At 41.2% G+C, this 16446-nt stretch overlaps 1 protein-coding gene across 1 annotated transcript; it reads left to right on the top strand.

Moving 5' to 3' along the window:
- Positions 1 to 147: 147 nt before the first annotated feature.
- LOC120544557 (protein FAM122A) lies at positions 148 to 9783 on the top strand. Its single transcript, XM_039778422.1, has 9 exons — positions 148 to 713; positions 2981 to 3065; positions 3157 to 3213; positions 4289 to 4335; positions 4492 to 4549; positions 5486 to 5550; positions 5950 to 6005; positions 6817 to 6901; positions 9097 to 9783. Exons 1-9 carry the CDS (start codon positions 613 to 615, stop codon positions 9221 to 9223), a joined length of 681 nt encoding a protein of 226 aa, XP_039634356.1. The 5' UTR covers positions 148 to 612; the 3' UTR covers positions 9224 to 9783.
- The last annotated feature ends 6663 nt before the right edge of the window (positions 9784 to 16446 follow it).

The following is a 16446-nucleotide window of genomic DNA, read 5'->3' as shown; positions in this document are numbered from 1 at the left end:
GACTTATCTGGAAGTCTGCTTTTTAGGGCGAGAGTGACCGTGTGACCGACTCCCTGCGGACTGTGTGGCCGCCCCGGGGTTCGCTGTTCCGGGCAGCTGCTGAGCAGTTTTCTGATCTCTTGACTGGAGGATTTTTTTTTTTTTTACTGCAAACCAAGTTAGCTCAACAGCTAATCCCAAAAGTCACGTCACCTGTGCGGACTGGAATTAAAAAGTTTCACGTCAGAGCCGGGACAGCCGGGTGAGCGTTAACTGTATGCCCTTACAAAACTTTACGTCGAGTGTTTTTTCGCGCGGGATTCGTGTTTTATGTCGCCTTTACGCAGCCGTTAAGATTTCCGTTAACAGACAGCAGCAAGTGAAGCGTAGCTGCGCATTATAAATGACGGTCCGACCCGTAGTCGTACACGGATACGGTGTTTTTCTGAGGGAAATGTGGTAGAGAGAGACGACAGCTTCTGTGTTCAGCCCGCTGACTTGGCGGCTCTGGGTTTGCTGCTCGTGAGGCCTGCGGGTCGGGCTTCCACCGGGCTTGAGTAGAGCCCGACGCCGCCTTCGAACGCTCGGAGGCCGGCAGTTGGAGCTGCCACCGCCGGGCCTGCGGACCAAGGTATGGAACGGATGGAAGTCGACCAGTGCGCAGGCGCAGCTGGCGGGGCAGGAGGCGGGGCACTCCGCAGATCGAACAGCGCCCCCATGATCACCAGTGTCAGGTCAGCGCCATTCAGAAAAACAACCATTGGATTCATATATTCCTTGACTAAAGAGAACCATACACATCTAATGAACTATAACTTTAGACTTTTTATTAAAGCATAGGACCTGCTCTTAAATTCGGCTTACGTTTAATACCCCAAGCAGGCCTTAAAGTAAAATAAAATGTAAGCTTTATAAATGTGCAACACCAAACTCCGTTTGAAAACCATTGCATTTATATTTGCCTTGTTTAAAGAGAGCCATACACATCTAATGATATATGACTTTAGACTTTTATTAAAGCATAGTACCCACTCTTAAATTCGGCATACGTTTAATATACCAGGCAGGCCTTAAAGTAAAATAAAATCACTTTTTTGGCCTGTTATTTTACATTGGAGATGTATTGAAATTGTGTGTACTGTGTATGGGATTGATTGTTCAAAGTACAAGAAAGCTGGCAATCACAAAACATATAGTTACTTTTCTTCAGATTTTAAAATAATTCGTTAACTATTTAAGGTAGTTAGAGCTAACTTATTTTCTGTTGTCGCATTTTAGCTCTGTTTTTGTTTGGTTTGTCAGATATTCAGCCTACAGACCATTCTGGTTCCTGATTAACCCTAATGTTGTCTTCCCTTCAACACTGACACTTTTTGTTTTTCTAGGTTAAAATTTGATACTTTTGTCACTTTTTTTGACATTTTTGTCACTTTTCTCAACATTCTTGTCAATTATTTCTCCATCTTTGTCAATATTTTCAGCATTTGTCACTTTTCTCAACATTTTTGTTACAATTTGACATTTTTGTCACCTTCTGTCACTTTTCCAGACATGTTTGTCACCTTTTCTACATTTTTGTAAATTTCTTCTACATTTTTGTCACTATTCTCGACATTTTTGTCACTTTTTCTGACATTTTTGTCACTATTTTCAACATTTTAGTCACTATTTTCAACATTTTTGTCAATTCTTTCGACATTTTTGTCACTTTTCTCAACATTTGTCACTTTTTCCAACATTTTTGTCACTATTCTCAACATTTTTGTCACTTTCCAGACATTTTTGTCACCTTTTTCTACATTTCTGTCAATTCTTTCCACATTTTTGTCACTTTTCTCAACATTTATTTTTCCAGACATTTTTGTCACCTATTTTCACTTTTCCAGACGTTTGTCACTTTTCAAAAATTTTTGTCACTTTTCCAGACATTTTTGTCACTTTTTTTTTGACGTTCTTTTATAAAAATATTCTTCTAACGCTATAAAATTGACTTAAACACCCAATATTCAATAAAAGTAGTGACCTGATCATTTATTAAACTTGTGAAGAGCGTTGCAGGGAACCAGCCACCTTTTATATGTCCTTTTGAAAATTTGGTTGAAAGAAAACACAAATTTCTGATATAGAAACTTTTTGACAAATGGGTCAAATCTGAGTCAAAGACATCAGGAGGGATAACAAATACTGTCTAATATTAGTGTTTATGTTGTGAGTTGCTATAGAGACAGCAGACAGCTGAGAAGTTGTATATTTAATATCAAAATCCATACGTTAGAGAAATATACATTGACTGACTGTGCAACTTTTAGTTTTACTGGGTAAAAATGAAATTTCAACTTTTTTCCATGTTTGTTGTCGTTTTTTCTTTTTTTTTGGTTGCATTTTTTCAATGTTTGTTGTCGCTTTTTTTCAATGTTTTTCGTAGTTTTTTTTCAATGTTTGTTGCTTTTTATCAGTTTTTCGTAGTTTTTTTTCAATGTTTTTGTCGCTTTTTATCTATGTTTTTAGTCACTTTTTTTCAATGTTGTCGCTTTTTTCAATGTTTTTCGTAGTTTTTTTTCAATGTTTTTAGTCACTTTTTATCTATGTTTTTAGTCACTTTTTTTCAATGTTTGTCGCTTTTTTCAATGTTTGTTGTCGCTTTTTTCAATGTTTTTCGTAGTTTTTTTTCAATGTTTTTGTCGTTTTTTATCAATGTTTTTTGTAGTTTTTTTTCAATGTTTTTGTCGTTTTTTTTTTTTTGTTTTTTGTCGCTTTTTATCTGTTTTTAGTCACTTTTTTTCAATGTTTGTTGCTTTTTTCTTTTTTTGGGTCGCATTTTTTTCAATGTTTGTCGCTTTTTTTCAATGTTTGTTGTCGTTTTTTTCCAAGTTTCTCGTTGTTTTTTTGTCAATGTTTTTAGTCACTCTTTTCCAAGTTTGTTGTGGCTTTCCTGGATGTTGTAACCCTGATACATTTCCTGCGTGTCTGAGTACGTTGTCGTCGTGTCTCTCTCTCTCAGCGACGGCATGGCGGTCTTCAGTCCGGTGTCCTCGGCGCGCTACCGGCGCAGCAGCGTGTCCATCAACCCCAGCTGCCCTTCACAGGTCGGTAACCTTCGCACACAGCCGGCGATGATACACGACACACGCTAGCTCTCAGCCGCTGACCTGCCTCCTTCGTTTCCTTTTCCTGCAGCTCGTGCCGCTCTCTCCTTTCTCCCTGACCGGAGACAGGCTCGACCACAAGAGGCAGGTGAGAGGGTCACGCTTCGGCTTCTCCTCTCACAGCCATGTCTTTGTTGGAGGGTTTTTAACAGCATCGCAACTGGCCGAAAACGATCCAGGAAGTGCAGAGAGAAGGGAGGGGGGGGGGGAATGAGGAGGGAGGAGAAGGGGAGATGTCAGAGCAGAGGGGATGAGAGGGGAGATGCCAGAGCAGGGGAATGGGGAGGGAGATGTCAGAGCAGGGGAATGAGGGAGGAGATGTCAGAGCAGGAGGGAATGAGAGGGGGAGATGTCAGAGCAGAGGGGAATGAGAGGGGGAGATGTCAGAGCAGGGGGGAATGAGAGGGGGGAGATGTCAGAGCAGAGGGGAATGAGAGCCAGAGCAGAGGGGAATGAGAGGGGGGAAACGTCAGAGCAGGGAGGAATGAGAGGGGGAGATGTCAGAGCAGGGGGAATGAGAGGGGGAGACACCAAAGAAGGGAGGAATGAGAGGGGGAGATGCCAGAGCCAATCAAGGACTTAAAAAACTCTCTCTCTCCTTCTCCCTCTCTCTCTCTCTCTCTTTCTTTCCCTCTCTCTCTCACCTTCTCTCTCCTTCTCCCTCTCTCTCTCTCTCTCTCTCTCTCCTCTCTCTCTCCTTTCTCTCCTTCTCCTCCTCTCTCTCTCTCTCTCTCTCTTTCTTTCTCTCTTTTTCCTCTCTCGCTTCTCTCTCCTCCTCTCTCTCTCTCTTTCTTTCCCTCTCTCTCTCTCTTCTCTCTCTCTCTTCCCTCTCTCCCTCTCTCTCCTCTCTACCTCTATCTCTCTCCCTCTCCTCTCTCTCCTTTCTCTCTCCCCCTCTCTTACTTCTCTACTTCTTTTCTCCTTCTCCTCCCTCTCCTCTTCTCTCCTTCTCTCCCTCCCTCTCTCGTCAGTTGTTAATCAGTTAAAACTTGACTACTTGGGGTAATATCAGGGTATTTGTTGCTTTTATTTGAGGCTATTTATTTTGACAATGAAGTGTGTGTGTGTGTGTGTGTGTGTGTGTGTGTGTGTGTGTGTGTGTGTGTGTGTGTGTGTGTGTGTGTGTGTGTGTGTGTGTGTGTGTGTGTGTGTGTGTGTTACAGGAGGAGAACATGGAGATGAATCTCAGAGGAAGTCTGCAGAGACTAAGGTACTGATACCGTGACTTTAATACCAGTTCCTAATTTTTTACAAGCATGCTGCGTGCTGATTGGCTCTCTGTCTCCCTCTCTGTCTATCTCTCACTTGTCTGTCTGTCTCTCTCTCTCTCTGTCTCTCTCTCGCTCTCTCTCTCTTCCTCCCCCAGTGCTTCCAGTCTGATCCCAGCTCCTCCTGTCAGTCAGTGGCACAACCACGCATCAGTGGTGAGCATCTTTATTATAGTAAACTAAAAATAGTGGGTTTCGCTTTTGCTAAACTCCACCAGACTCCATGTAAATAATCAGGACTTTTATCATCGTAAAACACACTTCATTCAAAGTGGACAGAAACTACATAAAACTACCAAAAGCCGTCTTGGTTCATCTTTCCACTGTTCCAACAATCACCACTCTGGTTTGGTTGAAATAAACCCTTAATTCACCCATTTACATGTGGAGATATGCTGGCTCTATACACGCTAAAAGTCCTGATTATTTACATGGAGTCTGGTGGAGATATGCTGGCTCTATACACGCTAAAAGTCCTGATTATTTACATGGAGTCTGGTGGAGATATGCTGGCTCTATACACGCTAAAAGTCCTGATTATTTACATGGAGTCTGGTGGAGATATGCTGGCTCTATACACGCTAAAAGTCCTGATTATTTACATGGAGTCTGGTGGAGATATGCTGGCTCTATACACGCTAAAAGTCCTGATTATTTACATGGAGTCTGGTGGAGATATGCTGGCTCTATACACGCTAAAAGTCCTGATTATTTACATGGAGTCTGGTGGAGATATGCTGGCTCTATACACGCTAAAAGTCCTGATTATTTACATGGAGTCTGGTGGAGATATGCTGGCTCTATACACGCTAAAAGTCCTGATTATTTACATGGAGTCTGGTGGAGATATGCTGGCTCTATACACGCTAAAAGTCCTGATTATTTACATGGAGTCTGGTGGAGTTTGGTGATGGTGATTTCGGGGCTGTTTCATGTTAAACTAAAAGGATCTTACTTTTTAACTAAAATGTCTATCTCTGTAGGGATCCATCCCATAATGTTGTGCATGGGGAAACGGGGTCCTGGATTAGGCCTGAAGCCAGATCCAAGGATTTAGATTCTAATGTTTACTATTCACCTTTTCTTCTTCAGTGGTTCCAGTCACAGGACAGCGGCGTCACACCCAACTCTTCCCCGAGTCCCACCAGGAGGTTCAGGTAAACACACGCACACACACACACACACACACACACACACACACACACACACACACACACACACACACACACACACACACACACACACACACACACACACACAGAGACACATACAGACAGAGATACACACACAAACACAGAGACACACACACACACACATACAGACAGAAACACACACACACACACAAACACAGAGACACACACACACACACACATACAGACACACACACACACACACACACACACAGAGACACACAGAGACACATACAGACAGAGATACACACACAAACACAGAGACACACAGACACAATACACACAAAAAAAAACACACAAAACACACACACACACACACACACTACCACACTTACTTTATTGTTCATATGTGTTCATCGTCAACAGACCAGCAGTCAGCGCCACGGTGAGATGGCCGGCTCTAACTCCCCTCAAGAGGAAAGGTAGGGGTGTGTGTGTGTGTGTGTGTGTGTGTGTGTGTGTGTGTGTGTGTGTGTGTGTGTGTGTGTGTGTGTGTGTGTGCGATCTCTGTGTGTGTGTGTGTGTGTGTGTTTGTATTTGTGTCTGTGTGTGTGTGTATCTGTGTGCATGTGTGTGTGTTTGTATGTGTATCTGTGTGTGTATCTCTGTGTGTGTGTGTGTGTGTTTGTGTTTGTATGTGTATGTGTGTGTATCTCTGTGTGTGTGTATCTGTGTGCACTTGTGTGTGTGCGTGTCTCCCGTGTGTGTGTGTGTGTGTGTGTGTCTGTGTGCACGTGTGTGTGTTTGTATTTGTGTCTGTGTATCTGTGTGTGTATCTGTGTGTGTATCTGTGTGTGCACGCGTGTGTATCTGTGTGTCTCCCGTGTGTGTGTGTGTGCGTGTGTGTGTATATCTGTGTGTGTGTGTGTGTGTGTGTGTGTGTGTATATCTCTGTGTGTGTTTTTCAGATACAACGCTGTAGTTACTTCCACTGTCTTCTTTTTCTTCAAAGTTTTTGTCAGTTTTTCTCTTATTTTAATTGTTTCTTGTCCCTAGTGTTTCCTTCCTTCTTTGTGTATTTTTTCTAAATATTTGTAACTATTTTCGACCTATTAAAACCACTGTTCAAAGGGAGGGGGGGGGGGCCCATTATGGAGAACAGCTGGAGAACAGCTGGCTCCTAAAGCATCCCCTGCTTCATCTTCCATGTTAAAATAAATGGGAGAATCCTCTGCTACATGAACGTCCTGCTGTGTTGAAGACTCGAGACTCATGAACCTGTTTGTGTCTCAGGAGGGGTGGAGTCTGACGGGCCCCCCAAGAAGCTTTTTGTTGCCGGGGTAACAGACCCCGCCCAGCGCAGCAGCTACACCGTCAGGTGAGGGTCTCCTCCAGCACACCGATGTGATGAAATTAGGAATGACAAATCATGACCGGGTTCAACGCTAAGTTTTTGTTTTGTTTTGTCACTTTTTTCACTTGTCAAAAACCAAAAAGTTCAGATTTTTACTGGCCCCTATAATACAGAAATCTGCGGAAGAACGTCAGCAAGAAAAAGTTTGAAATAATGTCAAAATGTCAGAAATGTAAACAAAAATAGTCAAAAGAAATGTCGAAAAAAAACTTTTTTCGTCTTTTTTTCATCACTTTTTTCAACGTTTTTGTGACTTTTATGACATTTTTGTGACTTTTCCGTCATTTTTGTCACTTTTTCGTCACTTTTTTCACTTGTCAAAAACCAAAAAGCTCTACTTGCCCGAAGCAGATTTTTACTGGCCCCTATAATACAGAAATCTGAGGAAGAACGTCAGCAAGAAAAAGTTTGAAAATATGTCAAAATGTCAGAAATGTAAACAAAAATAGTCAAAGAAAAATGTCGAAAAAAAGTCAAAGGTGAAAACTTCAAACTTCCTTTTTAAAACGTTTATGTCACTTTTTTCGGCTTTTTTTCATCACTTTTTTCAACGGTTTTGTCAATTTTTTCGTCTTTTGTCACTTTTTTTTCAACGTTTTTGTGACTTTTTACGACATTTTTGTGACTTTTCCGTCACTTCAGTCATTTTTCATCACTTTTGTCACTTTTTTCAACATTTGTCACTTTTCCGAGAGTTTAGTCACTTTTTTCGTCACTTTTTTCACTTGTCAAAAACCAAAAAGTTCAGATTTTTACTGGCCCCTATAATACAGAAATCTGAGGAAGAACGTCAGCAAGAAAAAGTTTGAAATAATGTCAAAATGTCAGAAATGTAAACAAAAATAGTCAAAAGAAAAATGTCGAAAAAAAGTCAAATGTGAAAACTTCAAAAGTGTAAAAAAAATGTCAAAAGCATCAAGCGCCAACTCAGTACTTGATTGGCCAACGGCACGTACAAATCAGATGACATTTCTGACATTTTTGTCCTTTTTCATTTTTTTTTTTTTTTTTTTTTTTTTTTTTTTTTTTTTAATTTTTCATCACTTTTGTCACTTTTTTCAATATTTCTGTCACTTTTCCGACAGTTTAGTCACTTTTTTTGTAATTTTAGTCAAATTTTTCGTCACTTTTGTCATTTTTCATCACTTTTGTAACTTTTTTTCTACATTTCTGTCACTTTTCCGACAGTTTAGTCACTTTTGTCGTAATTTTTGTCACTTTTTTCATTTTTTTGGGTCACTTTTTTCAACGTTTTTGTGATTTTTTTTCTGACATTTTTGTCACTTTTTCCGTCATTTTTTTCACATTTTTCGTCACTTTTGTCACTTTTTTAGTAATTTTAGTCACTTATTTCCGTCATTTTTGTCGCTTTTTTCACGTTTTTTGTCACATTTTTGATTATGATACAATGACACGACTGTTATTATACTGTTGTTATATCTACTTGCCCAAAGTGGCGTTTACCTTGCCCTGGGCCATCGGGCGTTAAACCCTTATCGTTGAACCCTGCCTGAGTAAAGTAGGGCTGGGAAATATATCCTCTTAGATTTTGGCTATCGTAATATCGTTACGTGGCTTAAGTGTCTCTAGGCCTGCTCCCTCTTAGTGGATCAGTCGACTAATTGCTGATTTTGGTCTCAGTCAGCTTAGATCTCTTTAGTCTTTTTCATGCTGAATGACTTATTTCCAAGAAACGTACGAGCACATCTCTGGTAAACACCAGAATTAAGGGTTGACCTTTGACCTAATAGATATTAATGACCTAACAGAAAAATCAGATATCACGATATTCTTGACCAAATACCTCGATATCGATAATGCGGCGATATTCTAGAGTTGACAATTGGTGCTTTAACAAAATATCTTCACACTTAGATTTTAGATAAATAATCATCAATAATGTGGATATAATGTTTAAGGGGGTAAAGGCGAATAATAGAACAGCTAGAACAGTCTAGTAAATTCAGAAACTAACATCACTTTACTGTAATGCAGCCTTTAAAACCAGGAGAAGACACTTATGTCATATTACGATATTACGATATCCAAAATCTAAGACGATATCTAGTCTCATATCACGATATATCGATATAATATCGACATATCGCCCAGCTCTAGTATGAACTGTGTCTTTTCCCCTCTTGTTTCCTCCCCGCCAGTGTCTCTCAGTCGGCAGCGGACTCTCCTCCGGCAGGAGGCCCTAGCCCTCCGAGGTCCAGCCGCCTGTCTCTCTCTCCTCCCCCCTCCTTCACCCCCTTCACCCCCCACCAGCACCCGGGACACTAAGACCCCTCCGCACCCAGAGTCCTGACCCTGTCACTGTGGGTGCACACCGACCACCAGCCGCTCCAGAGACATTAAGACAAACTAAAACCCCTGGAGGAACATCGAAACCCATCGCACCTTATTTCTGTTTTCCGGGATACACTGTAAGTCCCGCCTCTTCCTGCGACCACATTGGACGGACAGAAGAATCGCACGAAATGAAGATCGGCCCGGTTTTTATGCTCCCTGAGTGTCTTTATTGTCAGAAAGTATCAAGTTTGGATGCCTGGACGCGTCACAAAGGTCCAAATGTAATACATTTTCACTTCATTATGTCATTAGTTTATTTGCACAAACAAGGGAAATGCGTAGAAATGCGATAGAATTAAAAAAAAAAAAAAAACAAGCATCTACATCAGGGGTGTCGAACTCATTTTCCCAGAGGGCCACGCTGGAAAAAGAGAATCACACCGAGGGCCAGACGTGTAAAGTTTGTATTTGTTCAGACTTTTTTGTGGCTTTCTCAGACATTTGTCACCTTTTTTTTGTAAATTTTTAGCTTTTTCCAACATTTTTCTACGCTTTTTCTCGCATTTTTGTTGACTTCATGACTACAAAAGTCATCAAAAGAGTTCCTTAGCCATCGTAGAATTTAGCAAATCAAGCAAAACAAAGATTTATTTATTTATTTTTTTTAAACAACAACCTGTTTCACAGCCTGAATATGAAAACTCTCTGAGTCTGAGTCGGCAAATCTGCCATATTCTGCTTTGACTGTCAGGTAATTGCAGTTTAAAAAACACTTTCGCACAACTAGGAGGTCCAAAATTTATTGTGAACCCAAATTAATATACGGGCCGGTTCTAAATATGCAAGGGGCCGGATTTGGCCCGCGGGCCTCGAGTTTGACACGTGTGATCTACAGGAAAGAAGAAAAGCCTGAAAAATGTATTTAGCGTCACAATATACAACTAAAACCTAATAATTTCTCTACAAAATAGGAAAAATGAGCAATAAACAAACAGGTTAACATACACAAGATGTAATATATATATATATATATATATATATATATAAGGTAATTATACACCTGCAATAAAACACTGAATGCAATATGTATAAACTTCTCCACATTATGTAATAATCTGCCAAATTTTGTAATACCTTATTGCATAATACATATATGTAAACATTTAAACACGCAATCAAAATATGGCACTGTCGTGAACGGGTCATACACGTTTGTGACTTCTGTCATTGGGTGGCTTTTTATGGTGAAATAGGCTATATTTATGACTTTTCGATTTTGTTTCAATGCCAGTAGAGAGAGAGAGAGAGAGAGAGAGAGAGAGAGACATTTTCCATTTTGGTAGGTTATTACATAATGCACCATTACATGTTGCGTTCAGACTTTTTATAACCATGTGTAATGAAAGCTATGAAGTGAAAATGTATAACACGTTGACGTTTTGCGTTATGTTTCTCTGCAGCCTTGTCGCATTAGACGAGAAACTTTTCTGGCTGGCTCGCCAACTGCTCTATCGGCTATTTAAACTAAAATCATGACTGCATCACTCTTCAGTTAATCCTCTCCCCCCAAGACCACATGTGAATGTGCTCCAAATGTTGTGGCTCCGCCCCCTTTAAGGGGGCGTGGCACATGACGTTCATCCTACACCCCCCCCCACCACCACCACCTTCCCCTTTCTCAAATTAAACAACGTACAAAGGATTCATCATCAGCGTCATCGAGTGATAACCGAAAACGTTCGGGGGAAACTTGAGGACACACTGGTTGTGTCGTTGGCGTAACGCTGGAGTTAAACATCCGTGCGGACTACGAATCTCAACGTGTCCTGCGGACGCCAAGTGGCTGATTTCTGATTCGTTACGGAGAGGAATGAAACGTAATTGTTATAAAAGTTGTTTCGATGCAGCGAACGCGCACGGAGAAAAGACGGGAACGCACAAATGCCTCGCTGCGTTTCTCGCGTCGATCACTTCTGTCAGAATCGTTCTTCTACGGACATCCACGGAGTCGGGAGCGCCTGAAACGGGACACGGTTCTTCCCGTTGCCGCAGCTTCGGTGGCTTCCCATTGGACGCAGCTCCAGCCCAATCCGACCAATCGGACGATGCTGTTTTGTGAAGTTCCAGATCCTTCTCTGAGCGGTTGATCGGATGTTCTGAAGAAGTTCTAACAGGGTTCAACGTTAAGTTAAAAATGTTTTTTTTTAAATCTGCTTGCCCAAAGTCAATTTTTACTGACCCCTATACAATTTGTTTTGTTGGGAAAAGAAAACAGTTTAAAAAAAAGATATCAAAAGCGCGAAAAATGTAAAAAAAAAAAAATATTGAACAAAAATTTCGGAAAATAAACGTCACAAAGAGTCTAAGAACGTAAAGAAAAACGTCCCAAAAAATATTGAAAAAAAACCGCTGAGCACCAACTCCATTCCTGATTGGCCGACGGCACGTTCATATCAAATAACAAGCGACGGGGCCACAGCCCTCTGTTCCCACAGCCCTCTGTTCCCACAGCCCTCTGTTCCCACAGCCCTCTGTTCCCACAGCCCAATGGTCCCACAGCTTTATGTTCCCACAGCTTTATGTTCCCACAGCTTTATGTTCCCACAGCCCTATGTTCCCACAGCTTTGTGTTCCCACAGCCCTCTGTTCCCACAGCCCTCTGTTCCCACAGCCCTCTGTTCCCACAGCCCTCTGTTCCCACAGCCCTCTGTTCCCACAGCCCTATGTTCCCACAGCTTTATGTTCCCACAGCCCTCTGTTCCCACAGCACTATGTTCCCACAGCCCTATGTTCCCACAGCCCTATGTTCCCACAGCCCTATGTTCCCACAGCCCTATGGTCCCACAGCCCTATGTTCCCACAGCTCTATGTTCCCACAGTTCCCACATTTCTAAGATTTTTTTTCTCCAAAATGAGGCCCTATGTTTCCACATTTCCTTTTTCATAAATTGGTACCAGATTGTATCCACCATTCTCCCAATTTGGTAGCCAATTACACCCACCCTATTATCCAGTAGCAATGGACTACAGATGGAATGTAACCCTAACTCAAACATAGGGCTTAATTTTAAGAAAAATCTTTAAAATGTGGAAACATCGGGCCGTGGGCCATTGGGCTGACCCTGTTTACTTTCCCGATGTGGCGTTTCTCTTTCCCCGGGCCATCGGGCAACCCTAATAATACCCTAAACTGGTAGATGTTCTTCACTCACCATCCCAAAAAACAAACAAACAACGGTAATCTATTGAGTGGCTGAATTTTGAACCCTGGGAAGGTGTAGAAATCATCTGATTTAGGGCTGCACGATAGGAGGAAAATACGCGATAACGTTGTTGTAATATCGCGTTAACGATATTCCATTGCCATAAATAATCAGATATTAAAGTATTCTCAGTTTCTGCTGCTTTCGGTATTCTGCTAAAATACAACCAACTGCTTGAGTTTAAAACAAATGAAGGGAAATCATCTCCAACTTTATTTTATTGGACAAATTGAACATTGAATTGAACATGAAAGGCAGCGCTAAAAAAACAATGACGCAGTGTCTTTCGCGATGTGTCGCAGCCTTTTGCAATGTGTTTATTGTGCAAGTCGATATAGAGATAATGATAAAAAAACATATATTGTGCAGCCCTAATCTGATATATTTAGACACGGTCTTGAAGCGTTGATGAATGATGGATCTGTAGAGAAACCTCTGGACTCTCAAATCCGAATTACGCCAGAGTTAGGCACTTATATATTTAATTTCTAGCACATTTCAAAGAGTTTATATTTAGCTCATCTGATGATAAGATGAATTTTGCATCTTTTGTGAGCAAAACAAATGTCTAAATGTACAAAAAGCCGAATATCCTGTCCCATATCCAAGCTCTGTCCCAACCCAACAAACCATATGAAAGGGGGTATACTTTTTTGTAAAGGCCAAAACTCGTATTAATTTTGTTTTTGAGCCCAAACCAGCGAAAACCTGAGTCAAACGTGAATTTCAGCAAGTGGACAAACAGATATTCAGTCATTGAAGCCTCAGATTTTTGTGTTTTAATGAAAAGTTTTCGTTGTCTGTGACGGCTGACTGAAGCTTTCTGGTTTTATCCATAGACCGTATAATATTAATGGACAAAGCATCCGGTTCGGCGAAGTGCTGCAAATGCGGAAGTGCCTTAAACCTGCTTTATATCTGAATTCCAGCAGAGGGAGACTCCTTAAAGGTCCTATGACATGGCGCTCTATGGATGCTTTTATATAGACCTTAGTGGTCCCCTAATACTGTATCTGAAGTCTCTTTTATATAGACCTTAGTGGTCCCCTAATACTGTATCTGAAGTCTCTTTTATATAGACCTTAGTGGTCCCCTGATACTGTATCTGAAGTCTCTTTTATATAGGCCCAAGGTGGAGGGTGGGGGTGTGGTCTTGACCAACTGCCACTTTGCTCGTTTGAAAGCCATGATGTCTCTCTCTCATGGGTGGGCCAAATTCTCTGGGCGGGCAAAGCAGAGAAAGGGGAGGTAACCTTTCCCCTTATGACCTCATAAGGAGAAGATTCCTGATTGGTCCATCTGAGCTTTCATTTTCTCAAAGACAGAGCAGGATACCCAGGGCTCGGTTTACACCTATCACCATTTCTAGCCACTGGGGGGACCATAGGCAGGCTGGGGGGACTCATATTAATGTTAAAAAACCTCATAAAGTGACATTTTCATGTCATGGGACCTTTAAACCTGCATTCTATCTGAATTCCAGCAGGGGGCGACACATGCAGTTGCTAAAAGGAGTTCGGTTTCTGTAGAAGTCTATGAGAAAGTGACCTACTTCTCATTTTGATTTATGACCTCAGTAAACATTTTCATAATGAGTTTATGGTCTCAATCGCTAGTTTTAAGTCTTCTGCAACACAGAATGATGTACATTTTTTGAATTATGGTCTCGTTGATTTTAAAAATTAATCATTCATCATTCAAATCATTCATAGCGTGACTATGATGTGATTGACAGTCCACGGCCTGTCTTGTATGTAATATAACTATGGGACAAAGATCTATTTAAAACCTAGCGAAGCCAAATCTTACCTCGAATTAGGGTAAACGTACCCATTAAGCCCACCAAAATCTGAGTTCAGTTATTTTTCCTACATACTGACATAGTTTATTAACATAATAATTTGTTAAAATGTAAGATTAATCAATCATTTGAAAATAAATTAATTTATTTGTGTATGTTTTATCATATAAAATAAAGATATTTTATGAATAAAGTCAAAAGTCTGGCATGGGCGTTAATTGGTACCGTGGCACCATTTAAGCCTACGTGTGTTCCAAATAAGCCCACAACAAAAATGATTGACAAAATAGAAGTAATTATTATTTTACAGTTAGTGAAAACACCAAATATTCAATAATATGTCTTACATTAACAAGTATCTAAAAAAAAAACCCATTTCATGTTTGGCTTGCTTTAGCCAATTTGTAGGCTAGCTTTCAGTAGCATTGGCATCCAGATTGCCAGTGAAAGTGTCACAGTCAGATAGCGCCAAACAGTCTATGCTCTGTCCATTTAATATTAACAGTCACTGGTTTTATCAGAAGACAACTTGAAAGACTTCAATTGTTTGTCTACAGTTTGGTAAACTTTTGGCCGACAGGTTTTCGCTTGTAGGACTGTTTTCCTTCGCGGGATGATAAGCTGATTCCCTCCCGCTCGGTAGAAGTGTGAAGAACTCGTTGTGTTTGTTAATAGTGTATCTATATGTGAATATTGACAGTCGGAGCAGCTGATATGTGCTCACTTTTTCTTCAGCCTGCATGGTTTGATTGTACATATTGAATCAGCAGGAAGCGACCGCGCTCTTCCCTCCCTTAAAGGTGCATTTTACACTTTTTACTTTTTAATTTCTCGGATAGTTTTATTTTCTCTCTGACGGGCTTCAGTCTTTTGTACTCGAAATCCTCCACGTTGTTGTTGTTCACGAAGGGTCAAAGACAGTCTTCGTTCTTACTTTCTATACTTCAAGGTTTTCAGACATATGTCTGTCAAACTTCTTCTGTTCTTTTAAACCAGACCAGGAACAATCTCTGTTCCCGTGTTCACAGCTCTGTAACTTTTTTGCACTTCAAACACATTATGCTTAATTTAAGAAGTCATTACTTGTAGGGATGCCCCGAATCCAGATTTTTGGGGTTCGGCCGAATACCGAATCCACTGGTTGAGATCGTGCTGACTCCTCCTCCCATCCTCAGTCCATGAACACAGTAAACAAAGTGAATGAAGTAAACAGGGACTGTCCTTCCTTTGCCGTACCTGAAGTTGCTGCATTCTGGCTGCTGTCTGGAGATTCCTTCGTGCACAACTCGTATTCTTTCGGATGTTTTGTACCAGATGTTGTAACGGCGGCCATGTTGTGTATAGTTTAGGGTCCTCGCCACCACCAGACCAATCAGCATTGAACAGATTGAACATGTAGCTGGACTTGAATGGCCTTCTTTTGACTGAAAGTACTGCCAAACAACAACTTTTTCTGCTCACCAGATCCATGTCCACTTCCTCACAGCCTACTGCTCACCAGATCCATGTCCACTTTCTCATAGCCTACTGCTCACCAGATCCATGTCCACTTTCTCACAGCCTACTGCTCACCAGATCCATGTCCACTTCCTCACAGCCTACTGCTCACCAGATCCATGTCCACTTCCTCACAGCCTACTGCTCACCAGATCCATGTCCACTTTCTCCCAGCTTACTGCTCACCAGATCCATGTCCACTTTCTCACAGCCTGCTGCATTGAACGCTCCACCTACGTAAACACCTTCCCGTAATCAACGGCGCCGTCACTACGGCGACCAGCGTAGCGCGCAGAGTGCAAGCGTAGGGTTCAGTTCACTGGACAAAAATTCGGCAGAAACCAAACCCCGTCAAAAAGCCCAATATTCAGCCAAATCTGAAGCCGAATCCTGGATTCGGTGCATCCCTGATTATTTGTACTAAATTGTAAATCCTAGGGCTGGGCAATAATTGAATGTTATCAAATTTTAGTTAAATCATATCGTGATGATATTGTTCTACAAGTTTCTGTTTCTCACCTAAAAACAGTTCATTGTTTTGAACATTTTGCACAGCTTTGGCATATCGTGTTATCTACCGTTACCAGAAAGTATCTGTATCGCTTTTTGTGATAACGATGTCGACCGTATCGGCCTGCCTGAGGTGATCCTGA

Source organism: Perca fluviatilis, chromosome 16 (assembly GCF_010015445.1).
Source record: "Perca fluviatilis chromosome 16, GENO_Pfluv_1.0, whole genome shotgun sequence".
NCBI lineage: Eukaryota > Metazoa > Chordata > Actinopteri > Perciformes > Percidae > Perca > Perca fluviatilis.
This window is presented reverse-complemented; position numbering and strand designations above follow the sequence as displayed.